The following is a 27,088-nucleotide window of genomic DNA, read 5'->3' as shown; positions in this document are numbered from 1 at the left end:
GTTGATGTATGTGTGGTGAAATGTGTGCTGAGGGTGGTATGTGTGTTGAAGCACGTGGTAGTGTGTGACGCATTTTGTGTGTGTGTTCATATCCCCGTGTGTGGTGAGTATCCCATGTCAGGGCCCCACCTTAGCAACTGTACGGTATATACTGTTTGGCGCCATCGCTCTCATTCTTTAAGTCCCCCTTGTTCACACCTGGCAGCTGTCAATTTGCCTCCAACACTTTTCCTTTCACTTTTTCCCCCCATTATGTAGATAGGGGCAAAATTGTTTGGTGAACTGGATCGCGCGGGGTTAAAATTTCGCCTCACGACATAGCCTATGACGCTCTCGGGGTCCAGACGTGTGACTGTGCCAAATTTTGTGGCTGTAGCTGCGCCGGTGCGGATGCCAATCCTGGACATACATACAGCTTTATATATTAGATAACACACACACACAATTCCCCATTTTTTTGTTACATGCTACTGTCATAGACCTTTCTGCCCCCATAATTCCTTTGGTGAAAGAATTACTTACCTTGCGCACAGAGGCCATTATCATCGTATTTCGTATCACTGGTGATACAAAGCAATGGAAGCTCCACTCCTAGATACCGCAGATCAATACTCATGGCAGGGTCCACTATGTTCAATTTTAATCCCACTGCACATTAAGGGAATACTGTGTCAAGTAATTAAAATAAAACAAATAAAAACAGCAAATTTAAAGGGGTTGCCCAGACTTAAGATACTGATGACCTATTTTTAGGATATTCAATTGCATAAAAGCTAAACTGTTGATCTCAGCAACAACCACTACACAGTGAATGGAGCTGTGCCGGTCCTGATCCGTTGGCCGTTTACATCCAGTCCCTGGTGCAAATAGGTGTTGGGTGTAGACCCCTCTCCCTACACCGATCTGGTATTGACGATCTTTCAGCTGATCAGTGGGGGTGCCAAATGTTTGACCACAACCAGTCTAGGATTTATGACATAACAGCTCATTGGCGGGTGTGTCAGGTTTTGTACCCTAACCAGTCCAATACTGATAAGTATTGCACCCAGACTAATCTGGTATTGTTGACCTTGCACTGATCGTGGCGGTGCCAGGTGTTGGACCACTCAACTAATTCATGAAGGTGCAGAGTGTTGGACCCTGTTGAATCTGGCATTGATGACCATGCAGCTGATCGGTGGAACCGACTTATCCTAAGCGGGCAGTCAGACAGCTGTATAAATCAGACAGCAGTGCATGGACTGGCTGGCGGTTCTCCTGTGCACTCTCTCCTGATGCTATCTGATCTGGGTCTCATTCATATGGCTGTCTGACTGCTCCCTAAGAATAGATAATCAATATTATAAGCCAGGAAAACCTCCTTGAAATCAACCAGCCTTATTACCCTGTTGTAGGGCCGGGTGGATGACCTGCCTATACTTCATGGTCTTCAAATGAATCAACAATTGCCTTTCCAACTTCAATATCTTCTTCATATCATCTGAAAAAAAAAATTAGTTAAAGTCACTCTTTTCTAATAACTGAATAAGCAAAGAAACCATTTTCCTATGAATGGAGGATAGTGCGCCCACAGCAACAACGCCTTCCCCGTGGACATAATAAGGTTAAGTTAAATGGACAATGTAATATCCTGACGGTAATAAAGGTGTCCAGGATATTCTCCTAATAAAAATATATCCAGTAAGTAGAGGACTTATCTAGGAAACAGAAGCACACGCAAAAATGAATCATAATGAAATTCCCAGACTCTACAGGCATCCAGACATACAGTGTTGTAGGCTCCCCTCCCGCCCGGTTAGTGCCATTCTGACCCCGGTCACAATTTCGCATTAAGATAATGGTGTACTTTCGGGTAGTACGATTAAGATCCTTATATCAGGGTCAAGTCCGGGCTCCATGGCTTTCGCAGTATTGGATCCATCAGTACACTTGCTTATCCTATTACAGTCATCTTTGCAATATTTACTAACAAAAAAAAATGGACAAACTTCCATCAGGGCACTGTATCAGATGATTTTCATCAGCATGTGGTCTGTCATCAGCAATTAAGGGGGTTGTCCGGACTTTAACATCGATGACCTATCCTTAGGATGGGTCATCAATGTCTGATCGGCAGACATGGGACACCTGGCACCTCCGTCCTTAAGCTGTACCTGGTGTCCACCGGAACTGCTCAGTTGTGGAGCTGCACAGGTTAGTCAACTGTATAGTGACCACAGCTGGGTATTGCCGCCCCCCCCCTATTCAAATGAACAGGGGGCAGATGGGCAGCACCCAGCAGCAGCCACTATTCCACTGATGGATCTGTGCAGCTCCAAAACTGAGCAGTTCTGGAGGCAGCCAACAACAGGAACAGTTGATTGGCGGAGGTGTCAAGAGTCGCACCACCACCAATCATACATTAATGACCTAGTCTAAGGATAGGTATTCAATGTTAAAGTTCCAGACAACACCTTTAACCTCTTCGTGACCGAAGCTTTTTTCGGTTTTGCATTTTCGTTTTTCGCTCCCCTTCTTTCCAAAGCGGTAATTTTTTTATTTTTCTGTCAATATGGCCATGAGAGGACTTGTTTTTTTGAGGGACGAGTTGTACTTTTGAACGACACCATTGGTTTTACCATGTCGTGTAACAGAAAACAGGAAAAAAAATTCCAAGTGCGGTGAAACTGCAAAAAAAGTGCAATCCCACACTTGTTTTTGTTTGGCTTTTTTGCTAGGTTCACTAAATGCTAAAACTGACCTCCAGGTCATTACGAGTTCATAGACAACAAACATGTCTAGGTTCTTTTTTATCTAAGTGGTGAAAAAAAAATTCCAAAGTTTGCTTAAACAAAAAAAAAAATTGCGCCATTTTCCGATACCCGTAGCGTCTCCATTTTTTGTGATCTTGGGTTGGGTGAGGGCTTATTTTTTGTGAGTCAAGCTGCCGTTTTTAATGACAAAAATTTTGTACAGATATGATCTTTTGATCGCCCGTTATTGCATTTTAATGCAATGTTGCGGTAGCCAAAAAAACGTAATTCTGGCGTACTGATTTTTCTTCCCACTATGCTGTTTAGCGATCGGGTTAATCCCTTTTTTTTCTTTTGACAGATTGGGCAATTCTGAACGTGGCCAATATGTTTATGTTTGATTTTATTTTTATTGTTTTATTTTGAATGGGGCAAAAGGGGGTGATTTGAACTCTTATTTTTTTTTAATTTTTTTCATATTTTAAATTTTTTTTTTTTTTTTTTTTTTTAACTTTTGGCATACTTCAATAGCCTCCATGGGAGACTAGAAGCTGACAACTCGATCACCTCTGCTACATAGAGGCGATGCTCAGATCGCCTCTATGTAGCAGAATTACTGCATTGCTATGAGCACCGACCACAGGATGGCACTCACATCAATCCGGCATCAACAACCATAGAGGTCTCAAGGAGACCTTGAGTTGTTATGCCGACACACTGGTGACCCGCAATTCCGCACGCGGCTATTGCGGGCACATGTCAGGTGTTCAAAACAGCTGACATGTCCCGGCTTTGAGATGGGCTCACCGCCAGAGCCCAGAACAAAGCAGGGGATACTGCCATAGACGTACTATACCGTCCGATGGCAGTAAGGGGTTAATTGAATGCAAAATAATTTTGGACACACAATGAAGGTTTCTCAGGCTTCTCCTAGCAGTTAGTCAGTGAAAATCCAGAGTGCTGTCTGAGTTTTTCACAGACCCATTGACTTACATTGTCAAGTTTGATCTGTGACTTGGATAAAAAAAAAAAGAACTGCCATATTTTATTTGTCAGTAATAAAATACGAACGTGTGAACGAGTCCATTGACTATATTGGGAACGTGTTCCATCCATAAAGAAGAAAAGAATGGCCATTGAGTTGAGGCGGTGTATGGGTGGGAAGTGAAATAGATATGTTTCCTACTGGTCACAGGTTGTCAGCGTAGTCCATATTGGAATACATTCAGCCCTTCTGTGTCTACCTGTTAGCTCTGTAGAAGCTTCGAGAGATGACAGACTGGGAGGTACGGTATCCATTGGCTTCCTCACCGTGTGAACATCAAGGGCTTCCTAATTAAAACACATGATAACATTATTTTACTAAAATCAGGACAATTTTTCAGTCTTGGGGTTGGATAAATAATCATATATAACTTTAGAGGTGCAACTGACATGCAGTTTGGCAAACAGATGTAAGGGCCAATGTGGAGTCACTGGGACTATACGGGAAGGGTGGGAGAATGATAAGACATGGGATGATATTATATGTAGAAATTTGCTGTGGATGCTTCATAATCATGGAAGACGCGATTGAGCGGGCCTAGATGGCGCTTCGACTTTAGTCATTCATCCAGCTGCATTTACACAGTTCTCCGGTGTCCATATTCTTTATATAGTATACATAAAGACATTCCCTGCCCTTAAGCTTTATTACATCATAAATGTAGGGTCACCAGCTCAGGATCCCCCTCTATTATCCTGTATGAGCGGCCCCCATTCTTTGATTACAAGGACGGTCATGCATCTGGCTGGATTGGTCTTCCCATGTTTGCTGGGGGGCCCCCCATTAGCAGGACAGGGGGAGGGGGTCAATCAGCTGATCTCCCCCATGGGCAGCATTTTATAAAAGGTGGTCTGTAATCAGACAACTCCTTTAAAAGAAGTGTCTATATGAAAAAAATGTGGTTGTATGCAAGTAATAAATCTAGACATATTAGGTCATAGATTATGTTAAAGGGAATCCATCAGTAGGATTTTGTTATTTTGTGCTTTGCGGTTTCAATACAATCAGTGTTTTATGAGCAGTAGATTATCACTACACGACTAGGTTTTTCATGCCTCCTGCTCTAACCAGGCCACCAGCACTAAGGGTATGTGCACTTGTTGCGGATTCGTCTGCGGATTTTTCAGCGCAGAATCTGCAGAATCCGTAGGTCAAAATGCCCGCATTTTACCTGCTGATTTGTCCTGCGTTTTTACACCTGCAGATTCCTAGAATGGAATAAATGTAATAACGCTGCATATTCCGCACAAATAAATGATATGCTGTGGAAAATAAACAGCTGCGTTTCCACGTGGAATTTTCCTCAGCCTATGCACAGCGGTTTTTGTTTTCCATAGGATAACATGGTACTATACATTACTTGGAAAACTGCTGCGGATCCGCAGTGCCAAATCCACTGCGGATCCGTGGATGAATCCGCAATGTGTGCACATACCCTAATTGTATACAGAAAGCTGCCAATCTCGTGGTGTGGCTGGGGTTATACACAGCTCAGCATTCCAAGCTCTGCTAGATCTGTAGAAGAGAAAACTGTGATTGTATAACAACTACTGCACCTAGTAAACTAAGTGACACATTGCTGGAATCAGGGTCTCTGCCCCTACATCATGCTGCTGTCATATTATATAGTAAAACCTGCTGACAGATTCCCTTTAACATACTTCAGTTCTAGTCTTAGACTAACGTATTCCCCCATTGAGAATAGAATGAAATTGTAGTTAAATTTATTCTCCACAGACCACCAGTGCCTAATAGACATCTCCAAGGTCAAGTACAGGAAGCAAAAAGGGATCATCTTATCAGGACAACTGAATTACTATGCCTATTGGGCCAAACTAAGAGGAACCAGTCAAACTGCATTATTGCAGTAATGTATGTTTTCCATTGAAGTCGAGAGTATGCATCTTGGATGACTAGTCTGGGGCAGGTTGCTTTGTTCAACTCTGCAAAACAGATGGGTCACATACACTGGAGTCCCAATAAAGGCCCCGTCACACATAGCGATCTCGCTAGCAAGATCGCTGCTGAGTCACAACTTTTGTGACACAACAGCGATCTCACCAGCGAGATCGCTGTGTGTGACAGCGATCAGCAACCGGCCCCCCTGCCGGTATCGCTGCAAGAAACCTCTGGACACTATTTTCGGCACTGATCTCCCGCTGGCCAGCACGCATCGCTGCGTGTGACAGGCGGGAGACCAGCGATCAGCTGTAAAATAAAAAATATTGTTATTCTCACCTTCCGACGTCCCGCGCAGCATTCCCGCCTCTCTCCATGCTCCCGATCCCAGTAATCCTTTGCAAGAATGACCGCAAGACTTCGTGATCCCGCGAGAACGGACGTCATCGTGGTCATTCTCGCTAAGGATTACTGGGACCGGAGCGTGGAGAGAGGCGGGAATGCTGCGCGGGACGTCGGAAGGTGAGAATAACAATATTTTTTATTTTAATTCTATTTTTTACATGGATCCATGGCATCAGCGCTAACGAACACAGCGATGCCGCGCGCTAGGCATCGCTGTGCTAATCGCTGGTGAAGCTGTCTGTTTGACAGCTCACCAGCGATCACATAGCGACTTACCAGCGATCCTGACACGTTGATATCGTTGTCGGGATCGCTGGTAAGTTGCTATGTGTGTCTCCAGTTTTAGTGTTTGCCATGAAGATACACGGCCAAGGTGCAGCAGATACAGTCATATGTTAAAGTTTGGGCACCCCTATTAATGTTAACCTTTTTTCTTTATAACAATTTTGGTTTTTGCAACAGCTATTTCAGTTTCATATATCTAATAACTGATGGACTCAGTTATATTTCTGGATTCAAATGAGGTTTATTGTACTAACAGAAAATGTGCAATCTGCATTTAAACAAAATCTGACCGATGCAAAAGTATGGGCACCCTTATCATTTTCTTGATTTGAACACTCCTAACTACTTTTTACTGACTTCCTGAATAACTAAATTGGTTTTGTAACCTCATTGAGCTTTGAACTTCATAGCCAGGTGTATCAAATCATGAGAAAAGGTATTTAAGGTGGCCACTTGCAAGTAGTTCTCCTATTTGATTCTCCTATGAAGAGTGGCATCATGGGCTCCTCAAAACAACTCTCAAATGATCTGAAAACAAATATTATTCAACATAGCTTTTCAGGGGAAGGATAGAAAAAGTTTTCTCAGAGATTTAACCTGTCAGTTTCCACTGTGAGGAAAATAGTAAGGAAATGGAAGAACACAGGTACAGTTCTTGTTAAGCCCAGAAGTGGCAGGCCAAGAAAAATATCAGAAAGGCAGAGAAGAAGAATGGTGAGAACAGTCAAGGACAATCCACAGACCACCTCCAAAGACCTGCAGCATCATCTTGCTGCAGATGGTGTCACTGTGCATCGGTCAACAATACAGCACACTTTGCACAAGGAGAAGCTGTATGGGAGAGTGATGCGAAAGAAGCCGTTTCTGCAAGCACGCCACAAACAGAGTCGCCTGAGGTCTGCAAAAGCACATTTGGACAAGCCAGTTACTTTTGGAAGAAGGTCCTGTGGACTGATGAAACAAAGAGTGAGTTGTTTGGTCATACAAAAAGGCGTTATGCATGGAGGCTAAAAAAACACAGCATTCCAAGAAAAACACTTGCTACCCACAGTGAAATTTGGTGGAGGTTCCATCATGCTTTGGGGCTGTGTGGCCAATGCCGTCACCGGGAATCTTGTTAAAGTTGAGGGTTGCATGGATTCAACTCAGTATCAGCAGATTCTTGACAATAATGTGCAAGAATCAGTGACGAAGTTGAAGTTATGCAGGAGATGGATATTTCAGCAAGACAATGATCCAAAACACTGCTCCAAATCTACTCAGGCATTCATGCAGAGGAACAATTACAATGTTCTGGAATGGCCATCCCAGTCCCCAGACCTGAATATCATTGAACATCTGTGGGATGATTTGAAGCGGGCTGTCCATGCTCGGCGACCATCAAACTTAACTGAACTGGAATTGTTCTGTAAACAGGAATGGTCACAAATACCTTCATCCAGGATCCAGGAACTCATTAACAGCTACAGGAAGCGACTAGAGGCTGTTATTTTTGCAAAAGGAGGATCTACGAAATATTAATGTCACTTTTATGTTGAGGTGCCCATACTTTTGCACCGGTCAAATTTTGTTAAAATGCAGATTGCACATTTTAGAATCATAGAGTTGGAAGGGACCTCCTGGGCCATCTGGTCCAACCACCTGCTCAAAGCAGGATTCGCTAAATCATCCCAGTCAGATGTCTGTCCAGCCTCTGTTTGAAGACTTCCATTGAAGGAGAACTCACCACTTCTCGTGGCAGCCTGTTCCACTCATTGATCACTCTGTCAAAAAGTTTTTTCTAATATCTAATCTGTGTCTCCTCCCATTCAGTTTAATCCCATTGCTTCTAGTCTTTCCTTGTGCAAATGAGAATAAAGTTGATCCTTCTACAATGTGACAGCCCTTTAGATATTTGTAGACAGCTATTAAGTCTCCTCTCAGTCTTCTCTTTTGCAAACTAAACATTCCCAAATCCTGCAACCTTTCCTCATAAGACAGGGTTTGCAGACCGGTCACCATTCTGGTCGCTCTTTTCTGAACTTGCTCCAGTTTGTTGATGTCTTTTTTAAAATGTGGTTCTGTTAGTACAATAAACCTCATTTGAATCCAGAAATATAACTGAGTCCATCAGTTATTAGATATATGAAACTGAAATAGCTGTTGCAAAAACCAAAATTGTTATAAAGAAAAAAGGTTAACATTAATATGGGTGCCCAAACTTTAACATATGACTGTATATAAAAGGTATAGACGTTATCTACTCTATTATGCAAATTGCCTCTTCAGAGAAGAATAGAACTGGAACTCTAGCGAAACCTATTGGAAGTAGCAATCCTACAAGTTAATACCTTTAAAAGGGTCTTGCCTTTTGGGAATTTTGCCCCTCATCAGTGCAAAATAGGAGATCCGACTAAACTGACTGGGTGAAAAACCTCTCTAACAGATGTTCTTCTTCGCACTGATGATGGCTAAAACACGGGTCTACAAATGGGAGTGTTCGGTGTGGCTTCCTATCCCAAGTCATGTGGCAAGGCCCTTTAAAAAAAAAAAGGACGATATTGTCTTTTAGGACTGAAACATCCAACAGGTGGCGCTAGAGATACTGACCTCTTCCTCTCTGAAGAGGATACCTGCATAATTAAATTGCATGGCCTATAAGTCTCCTTACAATGCCTTGTCTCTGGCCACAAAGAGGAACTTTAACCCTTAGACACTAATATTACAAAACTCATTGCTACTTGCTATCTTATTGTTAACGGCCATGCAACTTTTGGACAAAAGTGTGACTAATAAAGCAATTTGCATAGAAAATCTAAGTAAGAGTGAAAAAACGATGCAGCTCATGGTGGAGTCATGCTGCATTTCCCATGTAAGGTTATTTATATAAGTGGAAAATTAATGCAGAACTCCTAGGACGTGAGATCAGATTACTGGGAATCTGTCAGAAGGAATCAACCTCACCTCCCCAAACTGTTTATATGGTCCTATACACTGACAAATAAAAACTCACTGTTTTAATTAGTATGCAAATGAGGCTTAAGTGCTCTAGGCGCTATCACCTGATGAGACACCCACTAAGCTGTCAAACAGAGGAAGGTGGGGCTTGATAGGGAATATAGTCAAAAAGGTAGAGGCTTTGGAAGTGCTCTGATCTCATCCAGTTAACTTAAACTGTCAGGAGGCTTTTGCTATGAAATCAGAGAGCAGCGTGACATAGGGGCTGAGACCATGATTCCAGCAATGTATCACTAACTGAACTGCTTGCTGAAGTTTTGATAGAATCCCAGTTTTCTCTGCTCTAGATCTAGTAGAGCTGGGAATGTGGCCCTCTGTATAACCCTGCCCACAACCAATTGGCTGCTTGCTGACACTGTACACAGAAAGTCATCAATCAGTGGTGGGGTTACACAGATAAGCTTGACTGCTCGTCAGGACACCTAGTCCTGCAGTGATAATCTCCTGCTGATAGAACACTGATTATATTGTAATTAGAGCAAGTTGCTGAGTAAAGGTACTGTCACACTTAGCGATGTACCAGCGATCCCGACCAGCGATATGACGCGGTCAGGATCGCTGGTACATCGCTAAGTGGTCGCTAGTGAGCTGCCACACAGGCAGATCTCACCAGCGACATAGCAGCGGTCGGGGGTCATTACTTACCTGTCACACTAGGCGATCCTGCGTCCTCCCGCCCACGTCCACAGGAAGCCCAGCAGGAAGCTGACGACGAGAAACAGTCCTGGATGTTCTCGTGCGATCAGCGATAACCAGCGGGGGAGCCGGTCGTAGGTAAGTATCAGACACAGCGATGTCGCTAGCAATATCGCTATAACGTCACAAAAGTTATAGCGATATCGCTTAGTGTGACAGTACCTTAAGCGACACATCCCTGGAATCAGTATCTCTGCCCCTAGAATATACTGGTCTCAGATTACCTGCTGTCAGATTCCTTCCAAGCCTCATGTACATATGAATTAAAACAGCAAATTTTCAGTCTTTGAGCCACAGATCACATCAGTAAAAGGCATAGAAGACATTCTCTTTCAAAGAGCAGCATGACCAAATTAACAGCTTCGGAGGGTGGATTGTAATAAATTCCCCTTAAATTGCTACAAAATGGCATGAAATGCATATAAAACTAATACACCAAAGATTTACACAGCAAAGATACCTGCACAGGCCGACAAAGCCGTAGTCCCCTCATTATAATAGGAAACATAAGAGTTAAAAATGTTACTTAGCGAACCTCTACAATATCTGGCACCTAGTTTTCTTAAATTTTACCTTAGAAGAAAAAGCAACAAATAAGACTCCGTCCACATCTTCAAGGTCTGGATTGAAATCTGGAAACAATCGTGGAGCTTCAATGGGACTGTCTTTTTTTGCAGGGCGTCCTACCTTAGACATTTTAGGCTTGGGCGGCCTCCCTCTTTTTTTCGCTACGGGTGCCACTGTGCCCTCATTTCCTGGGGTTGGTGTTACTGAAGGTTTAGTGAGCAGTAAAGGGAATTTCCTTTTTGGACCACGGGAGGTTTTCAGTGCAGTTTGCAGGGTCGCATAGAATTCATCAATCTTCTTTTTACATATTCTTTTCCTTTTTTCTCTTATAGGGATGTCATCTCCGACCTCGGATTTTATAATCGGGCTTGGAAAAACAGGGCTTTCTTTATAAATGGCGGATTTGTCTACGTCCGTGTCTTGTAGTGCTTCCTCAGACAAGTCCGATTTTAGCAGATGAGGAGCCTCAAGAGTTTTCTGATCAGCAGCACAAGGCTCCATGTGCAGTACAGGAGGACTGTCCGGGTCAGGCTTAAAAATCTTATCTTTTGCAAACCCAACTGGGCTGTTTAATGAATGCTTTCCATCCAGGTAAGGATCTTCCTTGAATTTTGCAAAGTGCTTCTCTAATATGGGATAATCAACCTCACTGTTGGAGAAATCATCTGTTACTTCGGCATCAGACGGTTCTTGCTTTACTGCTACGCTTCCCATGGCTGCGGTCTGACTGTAATCATAGTTATCTTCGGGTTCCTTTTTAATTACGACACTTGGCTGCTGTGTTTGTTCGGATGGAGCGGTCACCGAGGAGGCAGGTTCATCATCCCTATAGGACATAAGTAAAAGACATTACATCTAAATCTGCAAAGAACGGACATATCTATACACTTATAAAAGGAGTCAAGATAACCACCAGATATTTCATTGCTAAGGCTTTGTTCATATTTTTTGGATGCGCAAACCTCTGACATATGCCAAAGTATGAGCACACAGAAATCAGCCATTGATTCTTCTTGTATATATATAAAAAAATAAATAAATAATGAATTTATTTGCTCCTCAACATAGCCAAAGACGTGACAAATTTAATTTACTTTCGGATGAATGGTGACCTATGAACACGTTGAGGAAGTCTCCGACTTAAGCAAAGAAAGAAGTGAACAGTGCTGGCGTAGGCACCCAACAGTGAGTGCAATCCTTACCCTTTCTACAACCCCTGGCAAAAATTATGGAGTCACCAGCCTTGGAGGATGTTAATTCAGTTGTTTAATTTTGTAGAAAAAAACATGGCACAAAACTAAAGTCATTTCAAATGGCAACATTCTGGCTTTAAGAAACACTAAAAGAAATCAAGAACAAAAAATGTGGTAGTCAGTAATGGTTACTTTTTTTAGACCAAGCATAGAGGAAAAATTATGGAGTAACTCAATTCTGAGGGAAAAATTATGGAATCATGAAAAAAACAAACAAAAAAAAAAAAAAAACACTCCAACACATCACTAGTATTTTGTTGCACCACCTCTGGCTTTTATACCAGCTTGCAGTCTCTGAGGCATGGAATTAATGAGTGTCAAACAGTACTCTTCATCAATCTGGCTCCAACTTTCTCTGATTGCTGTTGCCAGATCAGCTTTACAGGTTGGAGCCTTGTCATGGACCATTTTCTTCAACTTCCAAAGATTTTCAATTGGATTGAGATCCGGACTATTTGCTGGCCATGACATTGACCTTATGTGTCATTGACCTTATGTGTCTTTTCAAGGAATGTTTTAGTTTTTGCTCTATGGCAGGATGCATTATCATCTTGAAAAATGATTTCATCATCCCCAAACATCCTTTCAATTGATGGGATAAGAAAAGTGTCCAAAATATCAACATAAACTTGTGCATTTATTGAAGATGTAATGACAGCCATCTCCCCAGTGCCTTTACCTGACATGCAGCCCCATATCATCAATGACTGTGGAAATTTACATGTTCTCTTCAGGCAGTCATCTTTATAAATCTCATTGGAACGGCACCAAACAAAAGTTCCAGCATCATCACCTTGCCCAATGCAGATTCGCGATTCATCACTGAATAGGACTTTCATAGAGTCATCCACAGTCCATGATTGCTTTTCCTTAGCCCATTGTAACCTTGTTTTTTCTGTTTAGGTGTTAATGCTGGCTTTCGTTTAGCTTTTCTGTATGTAAATCCCATTTCCTTTAGGCGGTTTCTTACAGTTCGGTCAAAGACGTTGACTCCAGTTTCCTCCCATTCGTTCATTTGTTTTGTTGTACATTTCCTGTTTTGGAGACATATTGCTTTAAGTTTCCGGTCTTGACGCTTTGATGTCTTCCTTGGTCTACCAGTATGTTTACCTTTAACAACCTTCCCATGTTGTTTGTATTTGGTCCAGATTTTAGAAACAGTTGACTGTGAACAACCAATATCTTTTGCAACATTGCGTGATGATTTACCCTTTAAGAGTTTGATAATCCTCTCCTTTGTTTCAATTGACATCTATCGGGTTGGAGCCATGATTCATGTCAGTCCACTTGATGCAACAGCTCTCCAGGGTGTGATCACTCCTTTTTTGTTAGGGACGCAGAACGCACTAAATAATAAATAATAATAAGTGCGTTCGCCGCCCGGGGTCCACCGTGCAGAAGATGTTGTACTGCTGCTATGTAATGGCAGACGCACTATATGGCGGTATAACACACGTGGGTTGAACGTCACCCGGAGTGCACTGGGCGATCTCTGTTCTTTCACAGAGGTGCCGAGGTGTTAAACACAAAAGCTGAGCCTTTTGACGTCACAGGACTCAGAGGAATGCACGCACGGTATATGGTCACAGGATTTGGCCCAAGACACAGAGTCCATGTCCGTCTAGACCTACCGTGTGTGCGGCGTCGCAACTGCGGACGCCAAGAAGAGCTGCAGACTGCAGCGCGGCAACAGACACTGCCGCTATATGACAATGCCCGACAGCAGGGGCACTGTCGGACGCTAGCACTGTGGAGGATGAGTATTGTGGCCTGTAGCTTGCCACTGGCTGGCACTGACTCTAACACTAGTTCCCTATACACACTCGTAATATCAGAGGAAGGGGAATCTTAATGAGTAATTTACAAGTCCATACATCCATCATCATTCACACAGTTAGCAACTAGAGTATATACTAGCGCATGGCCGAGCGACCATGCAAACCTTTTATAGCCAGGACCTTCTGAAAGCTTCCAGATCCCTGAGATGGACCAAACAGATCTGGAGAAGGACCTGTGCATGTGACTCCTGATCTCCAATGGGAGATAGTCTCGTGAGTATGCTCAGTGGAGCGATAGAAGGACTTAGCCTCTGGAGCGGTTTGCAGCTGAGCAGCCTGCATTGCTATTGCTGGCCCAAAGGTGGCAGCAACAACCAGACCCACAGAGCAGGTCTGGGCAGAGCGTCGGGAACGACGGGGCTGCTGAGCAAGCTCCTCTGCGGTCGATGGAGAATGGGAGACCGCAGAATGTGAGGCTCTGGATTCCTGCCATGCCGCTGCAGGAACCAGACGCCTAACATTTTTAAATGCAGACTAACTAGCAGATCTAATTTGATGCAGGTGTTAGTTTTAGGAATGAAAATTTACAGGGTGATTCCATAATTTTTTCCTCAGAATTGAGTGATTCCATAATTTTTCCCTATGCTTGGTTTGAAAAAGTAACCATTACTGACTACCACAATTTTAGTTCTTGATTTCTTTTAATGTTTCTTAAAGCCAGAAAGTTGCCATTTGAAATGACTTTAGTTTTGTGCCATGTCTGTGATATGCTTTTTTTTCTACAAAATTAAACAACTGAATGAACATCCTCCAAGGTCGACGATTCCATAATTTTCGCCAGGGGTTGAATAAGAGATGAACATCATAGTTGAAACATAATGGTGCAGATTTTTGTATAATGGGATGAGCGGATCTGTGGAAGGTCGGGTCCGTCTGAACTTTACACCAAAGTTCACTTCGCGTACCAGAGCTGTACCCAAACTTGAACCCCATGGAAATCATGGAGATCCGCCGAACTTTGGAGCTGGAAAATCTCTCAACTCTCCAAACTGTAAAAAGGACTTCCAGGAGAAGTCAGTATTTGGAGTTGAGCACCGGACACAAGGTGTCACGTACAAACCCCGAATTTTAGGCTATGTGCACACGTCTGGAATTCCCACGGAAATTTCCGCGGGAATTCCACTAGAATTTCGCATGCGTAGTTCCAGCGATAAACCAGCGTTTTGCAAGCGTAATTAGCTTGCAGAATGCTAACGTTTTCCAAGCGATCTGTAGCAGCGCTTGGAAAACTGATTGACAGGGTTGGTCACACTCCTCAAACATAGTGTTTTACTATTGAGGCTGCCTATGCGGCATCAATAGTAAAAAGATATAAAGTTTAAAATAATAAAAATAAAAAAATCATGTTATTCTCACCTTCCGGCATCCCAAGCATCGTTCCCAGGCCTCAGCGATGCTCCCGGCAAGTACCGTTCCCAGCGATGCCTTGCGACAATGACCTGTGATGACGTAGAGGTCTCGGTCTTTATTTTAATTCTATTTTTTCCAGGGATATGGTACCCAGAGCCTGGAGGATCTCCTCTCCTCCAGACCCTGGGTACTATCCGCACATTTTCCGCTTACTTTGCGAATGGTGGGCATAGCCACAAGCGGAAAGTAAGTGGAACAATGCATTCCTATGTGTGCGGAATTCCCGCGATTCCGCACAAAGAATGAGCATGCTGTGTATATTTCCGCAATGCATTTTTGCCGCGGAAAAATACGCAGCATTAGCACAGCATGTGCGGAATGCTATTGAATACAATAGCTTGCTTATTTTATGTGTTTTCGTGAAGAAAAAACGTGGCAAAAACGCATAAAATATGCAGGAATTCCGGACGTGTGCACATAGCCTGACAGTTCAGGTTCGCTCATCCATATATATATAAAATTGAGTGAGTGAGTGTGTATCAAGCCACGTCCACTCCACATAGCCACACACACACACTAATATATAATACATATATATTATATATACATATACGCACACACACAATAAATATCTAATATATATAAATTGTCTGGCATGAAGCATCTCATTAACTTAAAAATTCAAACACAGATTAAAAAAAGAAACACAAGATGGATTTCTCCAGCCCAGGTATCATTTTAATCGGTGTAACAGCACCAACCTGACAATGCCTGGCTCGCTTTAACCCCTTCACCCCCAAGGGTGGTTTGCACGTTCATGACCGGGCCAATTTTTACAATTCTGACCACTGTACCTTTATGAGGTCATAACTCTGGAACGCTTCCATGGATCCCGGTGATTCTGATCTGACATTGTTTTCTCGTGACATATTGTACTTCATGTTAGTGGTAAAATAACTTGCGTTTATTTGTGAGAAAAACGGAAATTTGGCGAAAATTTCGCAATTTTCCAACTTTGAATTTTTATGCCCTTAAATCACAGAGATACGGCACACAAAAAACTTGATATCTAACATTTCCCACATGTTTACTTTACATCAGCACAATTTTGGAACCAAAATTTTTTTTTGTTAGGAAGTTATAAGGGTTAAAAGTTGACCAGCGATTTCTCATTTTTACAACACCATTTTATTTTTAGGACCACATCACATTTGAAGCCACTTTGAGGGGTCTATATGATAGAAAATACCCAAAAGTGAGACCATTCTAAAAACTGCACCCCTTAAAGTGCTCAAAACCACATTCAAGAAGTTTATTAACCCTTTAGGTGCGTCACAGGAATTTTTTTGAATATTTAAAAAAAAATGAACATCTAACTTTTTTTCATAAAAAAAATACTTCAGGTTCAATTTTTTTTATTTTACCAAGGGTAACAGGAGAAATTGGACTGCAAAAGTTATTGTGCAATTTGTCCTGAGTACGCAGATACCTGATATGTGGGGGGGAACCACTGTTTCGGTGCATGGCAGAGCTCAGAATGGAAGGAGCGCCGTTTGACTTTTTCAATGCAAAATTGGCTGGAATTCAGATTGGACGCCATGTCACGTTTGGAGAGTCCCTGATGTACCTAAACAGTGGAAACCCCCTACAAGTGACCCCATTTTGGAAACTGGACCCCCCAAGGAACTTATCTAGATATGTGGTGAGAACTTTGAACCCACAAGGGCTTTACAGAAGTTTATAACGTACAGCGGTACAATTAAAAAATCATATTTTTTCCACAAAAATGATCTTTTCACCCCAATTTTTATTTTCCCAAGGGTAACAGGACCCTAAAAGTTATTGTGCAATTTGTCCTGAGTACGCTGATACCCCACATGTGGGGGTAAACCACTATTTGGGCGCATGGCAGAGCTCGGAAGGGAAGCAGCGCCATTTGACGTTTTTGGCTGGAATTGAGATCGGACACCATGTCGCGTTTGGAAAACCCCTGATGTACCAAAACAGTGGAAACCCCCCACAAATGACACCATTTTGGAAACTAGACCCCCTAAGGAACTTATCTAGATGTGTGGTGAGAACTTTGAACCCCCCAGTGCTTCACAGAAGTTTATAACGCCCGGGCGTGAAAATAAAAAATTCGTATTTTTTCCACAAACATGATTTTTAGTCACCATTTTTTTATTTTCCCAAGGGTACCAGGAGAAATTGGACCCCAAAAGGTGTTGTCCAATTTGTCCTGAGTACGCTGATACCCCATATGTGGGAGAAAACTACTGTATGGGCACACGTCGGGGCTCGGAAGGGAAGTAGTGACGTTTTGGAATGCAGACTTTGATGGAATGGTCTGCGGGTGTCATGTTGCCTTTGGAGAGCCCCTAATGTACCTAAACAGTGGAAACCCCCGACAAATGACACCATTTTGTAAACTAGACCCCCCAAGGAACTTATCTAGATGTGTGGTGAGCACTTTGAACCCCCCAGTGCTTCACAGAAGTTTATAACGCCCGGGCGTGAAAATAAAAAATTCGTATTTTTTCAACAAACATGATCTTTTAGTCACCATTTTTTTATTTTCCCAAGGGTACCAGGAGAAATTGGACCCCAAAAGTTGTTGTTCAATTTGTCCTGAGTATGCTGATACCCCATATGTGGGAGAAAACTACTGTATGGGCACACGTCGGGGCTCGGAAGGGAAGTAGTGACGTTTTGGAATGCAGACTTTGATGGAATGGTCTGCGGGTGTCATGTTGCCTTTGGAGAGCCCCTAATGTACCTAAACAGTGGAAACCCCCCACAAATGACACCATTTTGAAAACTAGACCCACTAAGGAACTTATCTAGATGTGAGGTGAGCACTTTGAACCCCCAAGGGCTTCACTGAAGTTTATAATGCCAGGGCATGAAAATAAAAAAATCGTATTTTTTCCAGAAACATGATCAATTAGTCCCCAATTTTTTCATTTTCCCAAGGGTAACAGGAGAAATTGGACCCCCAAAAGTTGTTGTCCAATTTGGCCTGAGTACGCTGACACCCCATATGTGGGAGAAAACTACTGTATGGACACACATCAGGGCTCGGAAGGGAAGCAGTGACGTTTTGGAATGCAGACTTTGATGGAATGGTCTGCGGGTGTCATGTGCGTTTGGAGAGCCCCTGATGTACCTAAACTATTGAAACTCCCCACAAGTGACCCCATTTTGGACACTAGACCCCCCACGGAACTTATCTAGATGTGTGGTGAGCACTTTGAACCCCAAGTGCTTCACAGAAGTTTATAACACTCGGACGTGAAAATAACAATCATTTTTTTCCACAAAAATGATATTTTTGCCCCCAATTTTTTATTTTCCTAAGGGTAACAGGAGAAATTGGACCCCAAAAATTGTTTTGCAATTTGTCCTGAGTAGGCTGATACCCTACATGTGGGGGTAAAACACTGTTTGGGCGCATGGCAGAGCTTGGAAGGGAAGGAGCACCATTTGACTTTTTCAACTCAGAATTCGCTGGAATTGAGATCAGACGCCATGTTGCATTTGGAGAGCCCCTGATGTGCCCAAACAGTGGAAACCCCCAATTATAACTCCAACCCTAACCCCAACACACCCCTAACCCTAATCTGAGCCCTAACCCTAGCCCTAACCCTAAGGCTGTGTGCACACGCTGCGGATTTTGCTGCGGTTCCGCAGCGGTTTTGGCTGCTGCGGACCCGCAGCAGTTTCTGCTGCGGTGTACAGTACCATGATTCCCTATGGGAATCAAAAACCGCTGTGCAGACGGTGCGGAATTTTCCGCGCGGATTATCTGCGGTTTTCAATCCGCAGAAAGAATTGACATGTCAATTCTTTCTGCGGATTCTCCTGCGGTTTGCCATCTCCTCTATTGAGATGAAAAACCACAGGACAAAACCGCAGAGCAATCCGCAGGTAAAACCGCAGGTCTTTTGACCTGCGGTTTCACCTGCGGATTTTACAAAATCCGCGCGGATGAATCCGCACCTAATCCGCAGCGTGTGCACACAGCCTTACCCTAACGGGAAAATGGAGATAAATACTTTTTTTTTAATTTTATTATTTTTCCCTACCTAAGGGGGTGATAGCGGGGGGTTTGATTTACTATTTATGGCGGTTTTTATGTTTGGCGGCTGTCGCACGCTAAAAGACGCTTTTTATTGTAAAATAGTTTTTGCATCACCACATTTTGAGAGCTATCATTTTTCCGTATTTTGACCCACCGAGTCATGTGAGGTCTTATTTTTTGCGGGACGAGTTGACGTTTTTATTGGTACCATTTTCGGGCACGTGACATTTTTTGATCGCTTTTTATTCCTATTTTTGGGACGCAGAATGAACAAAAACCAGCGTTTCATGAATTTCTTTTGGGGGGGTGCGTTTACACCGTTCCGCGTGCGGTAAAATTGATAAAGCGGTTTTATTCTTCGGGTCAGTACGGTTACAGCGATACCTCATTTAGGTCGTTTTTTTATGTTTTTGTCGGTTTTATGCAATGAAAACTATTTTATATAAAAAATAATTATTTTTGCATCGCTTTATTCTGCGAGCTATAACTTTTTTATTTTTTCGCTGATGATGCCGTGTGGCGGCTCGTTTTTTGCGGGACAAGATGACGTTTTCAGCGGTACCATGGATATTTATATGCGTCTTTTTGATCGCGCGTTATTACACTTTGTTTGGCTGTATGATAATAAATCATTATTTTTTGCTTCGTTTTTTATTTTTATTTTTTAATGGGTTCGCTAAAAGGGTTAACTAATAGGACAGTTTTATAGGGCGGGTTGTTACGGACGCGGCGATACCTAATATGTGTACTTTTATTGTTTTGTTTTTTTTATTATTTCCAAAAAATGGATTTATTGGGGGAATATTTTTTTTTTTTTTCTAATTTGACGATTTTTTTTTTAATTATTTTTACACTTTTTTTTATTTTTTTTTTTACTTTATTAAATAGTCCCAGGTGGGACATCACTGTCCTGTGACAGATCGCTGATCTGTCACATCACAGATCACTGTGACAGATCAGCAATCTGTCACAGGCACTGCAGCAGGCTTCCTCATGCCTGCGCTTTGCAGGCACTGAGGAAGACAGCTTCCTCAGGCCCCCGAAGGCCCCCGTCGCCATCTTGGATTCGGGGGCCTGGAGGATAGGAGCCCCCCGCAGCAGCGCTGCACATTGCGCTGCCGTGGGGGGCTCAGGGAAGCACGGAGGGAGCCCCCTCCCTGCCGATGCTTCCCTTTAACTCCCGGTACACCGCGATCATGTTTGATCGTGGTGTGCAAGGGGTTAACGTGTCGGGGGCGGTCCGTGACCGCCCCTGACACATTGTGCCGGGTGTCAGCTGTGATAATCAGCTGACACCCGGCCGCGATCAGCGGCGCTCACCACGTGGGCGCCGCTGATCGCGCCCGACGTACTATCCCGTCCATGGGCATAGGGGCCCAGGTCCCATGGACGGGATATACCATCGGATGTCGGGAAGGGGTTAAACTAATTTATACAGCTACAACTAATGCCACTATAAAATTAGTCCTTCTTTACAATTTCTAACTAAATGGTATTACATTCAGGGGGCGGAGCACTGCGCCGCACTGAAATGCTCTGTACTGCGGGGACACAGCGCCTCCACCGTGTACAGATGGGAGGGAACCTAGAGATGATATACAGGTATATACTACAGTCATATGTAAAAGTTTGGGCACCCCTATTAATGTTAACCTTTTTTCTTTATAACAATTTTGTTTTTTGCAACAGCTATTTCAGTTTTATATATCTAATAACTGATGGACTCAGTTATATTTCTGGATTCAAATGAGGTTTATTGTACTAACAGAAAATGTGCAATCTGCATGTAAACAAAATTTCACCGGTGCAAAAGTATGGGCACCCTTATCATTTTCTTGATTTGAACACTCCTAACTACTTTTTACTGACTTCCTGAAGCACTAAATTGGTTTTGTAACCTCATTGAGCTTTGAACTTCATAGCCAGGTGTATCAAATCATGAGAAAAGGTATCTAAAGTGGCCACTTGCAAGTAGTTCTCCTATTTGATTCTCCTATGAAGAGTGGCATCATGGGCTCCTCAAAACAACTCTCAAATGATCTGAAAACAAAGATTATTCAACATAGCTTTTCAGGGGAAGGATACAAAAAGTTGTCTCAGAGATTTAACCTGTCAGTTTCCACTGTGAGGAACATAGTAAGGAAATGGAAGAACACAGATACAGTTCTTGCTAAGCCCAGAAGTGGCAGGCCAAGAAAAATATCAGAAAGGCAGAGAAGAAGAATGGTGAGAACAGTCAAGGACAATCCACAGACCACCTCCAAAGACCTGCAGCATCATCTTGCTGCAGATGGTGTCACTGTGCATCGGTCAACAATACAGCGCATGCATAACGCCTTTTTGTATGACCAAACAACTCAATCTTTGTTTCATCAGTCCACAGGACCTTCTTCCAAAATGTAACTGGCTTGTCCAAATGTGCTTTTGCATACCTCAGGCGACTCTGTTTGTGGCGTGCTTGCAGAAACGGCTTCTTTCGCATCACTCTCCCATACAGCTTCTCCTTGTGCAAAGTGCGCTGTATTGTTGACCGATGCACAGTGACACCATCTGCAGCAAGATGATGCTGCAGGTCTTTGGAGGTGGTCTGTGGATTGTCCTCGACTGTTCTCACCATTCTTCTTCTCTGCCTTTCTGATATTTTTCTTGGCCTGCCACTTCTGGGCTTAACAAGAACTGTACCTGTGTTCTTCCATTTCCTTACTATGTTCCTCACAGTGGAAACTGACAGGTTAAATCTCTGAGACAACTTTTTCTATCCTTCCCCTGAAAAGCTATGTTGAATAATCTTTGTTTTCAGATCATTTGAGAGTTGTTTTGAGGAGCCCATGATGCCACTCTTCATAGGAGAATCAAATAGGAGAACTACTTGCAAGTGGCCACCTTAAATACCTTTTCTCATGATTTGATACACCTGGCTATGAAGATCAAAGCTCAATGAGGTTACAAAACCAATTTAGTGCTTCAGGAAGTCAGTAAAAAGTAGTCAGGAGTGTTCAAATCAAGAAAATGTTAAGGGTGCCCATACTTTTGCACCGGTGAAATTTTGTTTAAATGCAGATTGCACATTTTCTGTTAGTACAATAAACCTCATTTGAATCCAGAAATATAACTGAGTCCATCAGTTATTAGATATATGAAACTGAAATAGCTGTTGCAAAAACCAAAATTGTTATAAAGAAAAAAGGTTAACATTAATAGGGGTGCCCAAACTTTAACATATGACTGTATCTGCTGCACCTTGGCCGTGTATCTTCATGGCAAACACTAAAACTGGAGACACACATAGCAACTTACCAGCGATCCCGACAACGATATCAACGTGTCAGGATCGCTGGTAAGTCGCTATGTGATATACAGGGGGAGATGACTGGTATATATTATATACAGGGGGGAGATGACATACAGGTATATACCATATACAGGGGAGATGACATACAGGTATAAACTATATACAGGAGGAGATGACATACAGGTATAAACTATATACAGGAGGAGATGACATACAGGTATAAACTATATACAGGAGGAGATGACATACAGGTATATACTATATACAGGGGGAGATAACATACAAGTATATACTATATACAGGAGGAGATGACATACAGGTATAAACTATATACAGGAGGAGATAACATACAAGTATATACTATATACAGGAGGAGATGACATACAGGTATAAACTATATACAGGAGGAGATGACATACAAGTATATACTATATACAGGAGGAGATGACATACAAGTATATACTATATACAGGAGGAGATGACATACTGGTATGTACAGTACTATATACAGGGGGAGATGACACAGGTATATATTATATACAGGGGGGAGATGACATACAGGTACATACTATATACAGGGGGAGATCACATACAGTCATGGCCAAAAGTTTAGAGAATGACACAAATATTAATTTTTACAAAGTCTACTGCTTCTCTTTTTCTAATGGCAATTTGCATATACTCCAGAATGTTATAAAGAGTGATCAGCTTAACAGCAATTACTTGCAAAGTCAATATTTGCCTAGAAAATTAACTTTATCCCCCAAAACACATTTCAACATCATTGCAGCCCTGCCTTAAAAGGACCAGCTAACATCGTTTCAGTGATTGCTCCATTAACACAGGTGTGGGTGTTGATGAGGACAGGGCTGGAGATCAATCTGTCATGATTAAGTAAGAATGACACCACTGGACACTTTAAAAGGAGGCTGGTGCTTGGCATCATTGCTTCTCTTCTGTTAACCATGGTTATCTCTAAAGAAACACGTGCAGTCATCATTGCACTGCACAAAAATGGCCTAACAGGGAAGAGTATCGCAGCTAGAAAGATTGCACCTCAGTCAACAATCTATCGCATCATCAAGAACTTCAAGGAGAGAGGTTCCCTTGTTGCCAAAAAGGCTCCAGGGCGCCCAAGAAAGACCAGCAAGCGCCAGGACCGTCTCTTAAAAATGTTTCAGCTGCGGGATCGGGCTACCAGCAGTGCAGAGCTTGCTCAGGAATGGCAGCAGGCAGGTGTGAGTGCATCTGCACACACTGTGAGGCGGAGACTCTTGGAGCAAGGCCTGGTCTCAAGGAGGGCAGCAAAGAAGCCACTTCTCTCCAGAAAAAACATCATGGACAGACTGATATTCTGCAAGAGGTACAGGGAGTGGACTGCTGAGGACTGGGGTAAAGTCATTTTCTCTGATGAATCCCCTTTTTGATTGTTTGGGACATCTGGAAAACGGCTTATTCGGAGAAGACCAGGTGAGCGCTACCACCAGTCTTGTCTCATGCCAACTGTCAAGCATCCTGAAACCATTCATGTGTGGGGTTGCTTATCAGCCAAGGGAATGGGCTCTCTCTCAGTCTTGTCTAAAAACACAGCCATGAATAAAGAATGGTACCAGAATGTCCTCCAAGAGCAACTTCTCCCAACCGTCCAAGAGCAGTTTGGCGATCAACAATGCCTTTTTCAACATGATGGAGCACTTTGCCATAAAGCAAAGGTGATAACTAAATGGCTCAGGGAACAAAACAGAGATTTTGGGACCATGGCCTGGAAACTCCACAGATCTTAATCCCATTGAGAACTTGTGGTCAATCATCAAGAGACGGGTGGACAAACAAAAATCTTCAAATTCAGACAAAATAAAAGCACTGATTTTGCAAGAATGGTCTGCTATCAATCAGGATTTGATCCAGAAGTTGATTGAGAGCATGCCAGGGAGAATTGCTGAGGTCCTGAAGAAGAAGGGTCAACACTGCAAATATTGACTTGCTGCATTAACTCATTCTAACTGTCAATATAACCTTTTGTTACTCATAATATGATTGCAATTATATTTCTGTATGTGATAAAAACATCTGACAAGCACACATAAAAACCAGAGGGCAGCAGATCATGTGAAAATATAATATTTGTGTCATTCTCTAAACTTTTGGCCATGACTGTACAGGTATAGACTATATACAGGGGGAGATAACATACAGGTATATACTATATACAGGGGAGATGACATACAGGTATATACTATATACAGGAGGAGATGACATACAGGTATATACTATATACAGGGGAGATGACACTCAGTGACAATTTATGTGCAATATAATTATTATAATTTGTTATAACTAACCACAGTTAGTTAACATGCCCGGGCAACGCCGGGCTCTTCAGCTAGTCTCTAATAAAGACTCCTTTTTTTTGGTCATCAGCCATCCACCATAAATCAGGTCATAAGAAAGCTTTAGAGAGCTCCAGACGTGAGCGCTTTTCTTCCAGTTTTTCTTTTGTCAGTCAGAATAACATTGTCTTGTACATTTCTACCCAGTAAATGGGTCCATTTATTGGTCAAGAGCAGGAATAGGCAATTAATTTTCCCAAGGGGCCACATGAGAAACTGGCAGTGCTGTGGAGGGCCGAATCAATCGGCTGAACTTAATGGGGCGGTCCAAAACCAAAAGGGAGTTTCATATTAAATGTATATTTATTCAGTGTAATAATCTAATCTTGTTTTCTAATATAATACAATGAAAAATTCCCTAACATACCCTCTACATTCTAACTTCTTGTTTTTTTTTTTTGTTTTTTTTTTTAACGTCCCATGACATTTTGTTTGAGATTCACCAGTGCGTGCTGGGATACTCGAATGAGCTGTCAACAGGGGGCAGAAGCTGCGGACACTGCCACAGCCTCTGTGCCCTCTCTGAAATTAGGTGCCAGTGATGTCTGTTTTGGAGGCTCGGCTAATCCTGCTCACCTGATAATGCGTAGGTTGTAAATTCTGATGCTTACTCAGTATGAGCTTCTTATGCTATATTCCTTTGAATGCACAGTGACAGTGCGCTCCCTTGCTGGCTCTAAGTAGAAGAGATGACCCGGCAGGGAAAAAATATCGTTATTTTCATCCAGAAAAAGACGATTTTCCATCTGTATTGTCAACCATATGGCATCCATTTTTATACATCAGAAGTGAATAAAATGTAAAAGAAGAAATAGTGTCCTGTGTTAGTAATGGAAATGTATTCGTAAAAATCGGATGCCATATGGATGATTCATATGGGATCCAAATTTTAACACACACAGACTTCAACAGGCGAGTCTGATCTGAAATACAGAAGAGACCGATGGGTGCTGTGACATTTCTCACACAGACATTTTCAAGCTGTAATCTAAAAAGCTAAATTCCATAACATTGCTCCTAGGGTTCTCTGTTGGGTTTATTTTTTTCATAGGCAGCACTTAGACAAATATTACAGTTGTGTGAACATAGCCTGACAAAACTTGTTGCAATAAAGCTCATCCTTACTGCAGTCTATGGAGCGGATGTGATAAGCCACAGATCACGGGGAACATTATGGGGGACTTAACCCTTACCTCTCCTGCACAGGACAAACAACAGTACAAGATGGGAGCAAAAAGAGGACTCTAGTCCTCTGGCTGTGAGTGTCAGTGGAGGGCCATAGGCACACTCAGGGGGGCCTGTATGTGGCCCTCAGTCCCAGTTTGCCCAGGCCTGGTCAACAGGATCCAGCGGGATATATTACAAGGAGGATTTTTAGTGAGTTAATACTTTCCCTAAATAAATTACAGGTTCTCCAAGATAAGAAATTAGTTTCTTTACTTTAGGGAACATAATTCATTTTATTTGTTAAAAGCTAAGCTTCAGGCCTCATTCGCATTTGATTCATTTTTCCCCCCATCTGTTTTCAGACCAAAAAAAACATGAGTGGATCCCAATACACACAAAAAACCAAGTTATATTACCGTATATACTCGTGTATAAGCCAACCCGACTAAAAGCCGACCCCCTAATTTTGCCACAAAAAACTGGGAAAACATTATTGACTTCGTATAAGCCGAGGGTAGGAAATGCAGTAGCTACTGGTAAATTTCAAAAACAAAAAAAAAAATACCAATAAAAGTAAAATTAATTGAGACATCAGTAGGTTAAATGTTTTTGAATAGCCATAATGAATCAGGAGCCCCATATAATGCTCCATACCAGGGTTCCCCAACTCCAGTCCACAAGGCCCACCAACAGATCATGTTTTCAGGATTTCCTTTGTATTGTACAGGTGATTCAATTAACACCTGAGCAATACTAAGGAAATCCTGAAAACATGATCTGTTGGTGGGCCTTGAGGACTGGAGTTGGGGAACCCTGCTCCATACAGTTCATGATGGCCCCATAAAATACTCCATACACAATACACCTCATATAATGCTGTACAAAGATTAATAATGGCCCCATAAGATGCTCCATAGTTTATGCCCCATATGCTGCTCCATAAAGGTTATGGCCCCAAAAAATTCCCCATAGATTATGCCCCACAAGATGCTCCATAGATTACGCCCCATATGCTGCCCCATAAGATGCTCCATAGATTAGGCTCCATATGCTTCCCCATAAGATGCTCCATAGAATAGGCCCCATATGCT

At 42.5% G+C, this 27,088-nt stretch overlaps 1 protein-coding gene across 7 annotated transcripts in view; it reads right to left on the bottom strand.

Moving 5' to 3' along the window:
* The window catches only part of MGA (MAX dimerization protein MGA), a 242,418-nt gene that overhangs the window by 150,163 nt on the left and 65,167 nt on the right, over nucleotides 1-27,088 (bottom strand). For 6 of the 7 annotated variants that reach the window (XM_073586415.1, XM_073586424.1, XM_073586433.1 and 3 more), the window contains exons 3-6: nucleotides 10,633-11,452; nucleotides 3,977-4,064; nucleotides 1,385-1,480; nucleotides 523-648 (exon numbers count right to left, since the gene is read on the bottom strand). In XM_073586415.1, coding sequence (XP_073442516.1) covers nucleotides 523-648; nucleotides 1,385-1,480; nucleotides 3,977-4,064; nucleotides 10,633-11,452 — 1,130 coding nt within the window. The remainder of the gene's footprint in view (nucleotides 1-522; nucleotides 649-1,384; nucleotides 1,481-3,976; nucleotides 4,065-10,632; nucleotides 11,453-27,088) is intronic. The other variant, XM_073586441.1, reaches the window with a different exon arrangement.

The sequence above is a fragment of the Dendrobates tinctorius genome, unplaced genomic scaffold (genome assembly GCF_039654945.1).
Source record: "Dendrobates tinctorius isolate UK_male_01 unplaced genomic scaffold, ASM3965494v1 ptg000010l, whole genome shotgun sequence".
In the NCBI taxonomy this organism is placed as follows: domain Eukaryota; kingdom Metazoa; phylum Chordata; class Amphibia; order Anura; family Dendrobatidae; genus Dendrobates; species Dendrobates tinctorius.
The sequence above is the reverse complement of the archived record's forward strand: the minus strand, read 5'-3'. Positions and strand labels throughout refer to the sequence as shown.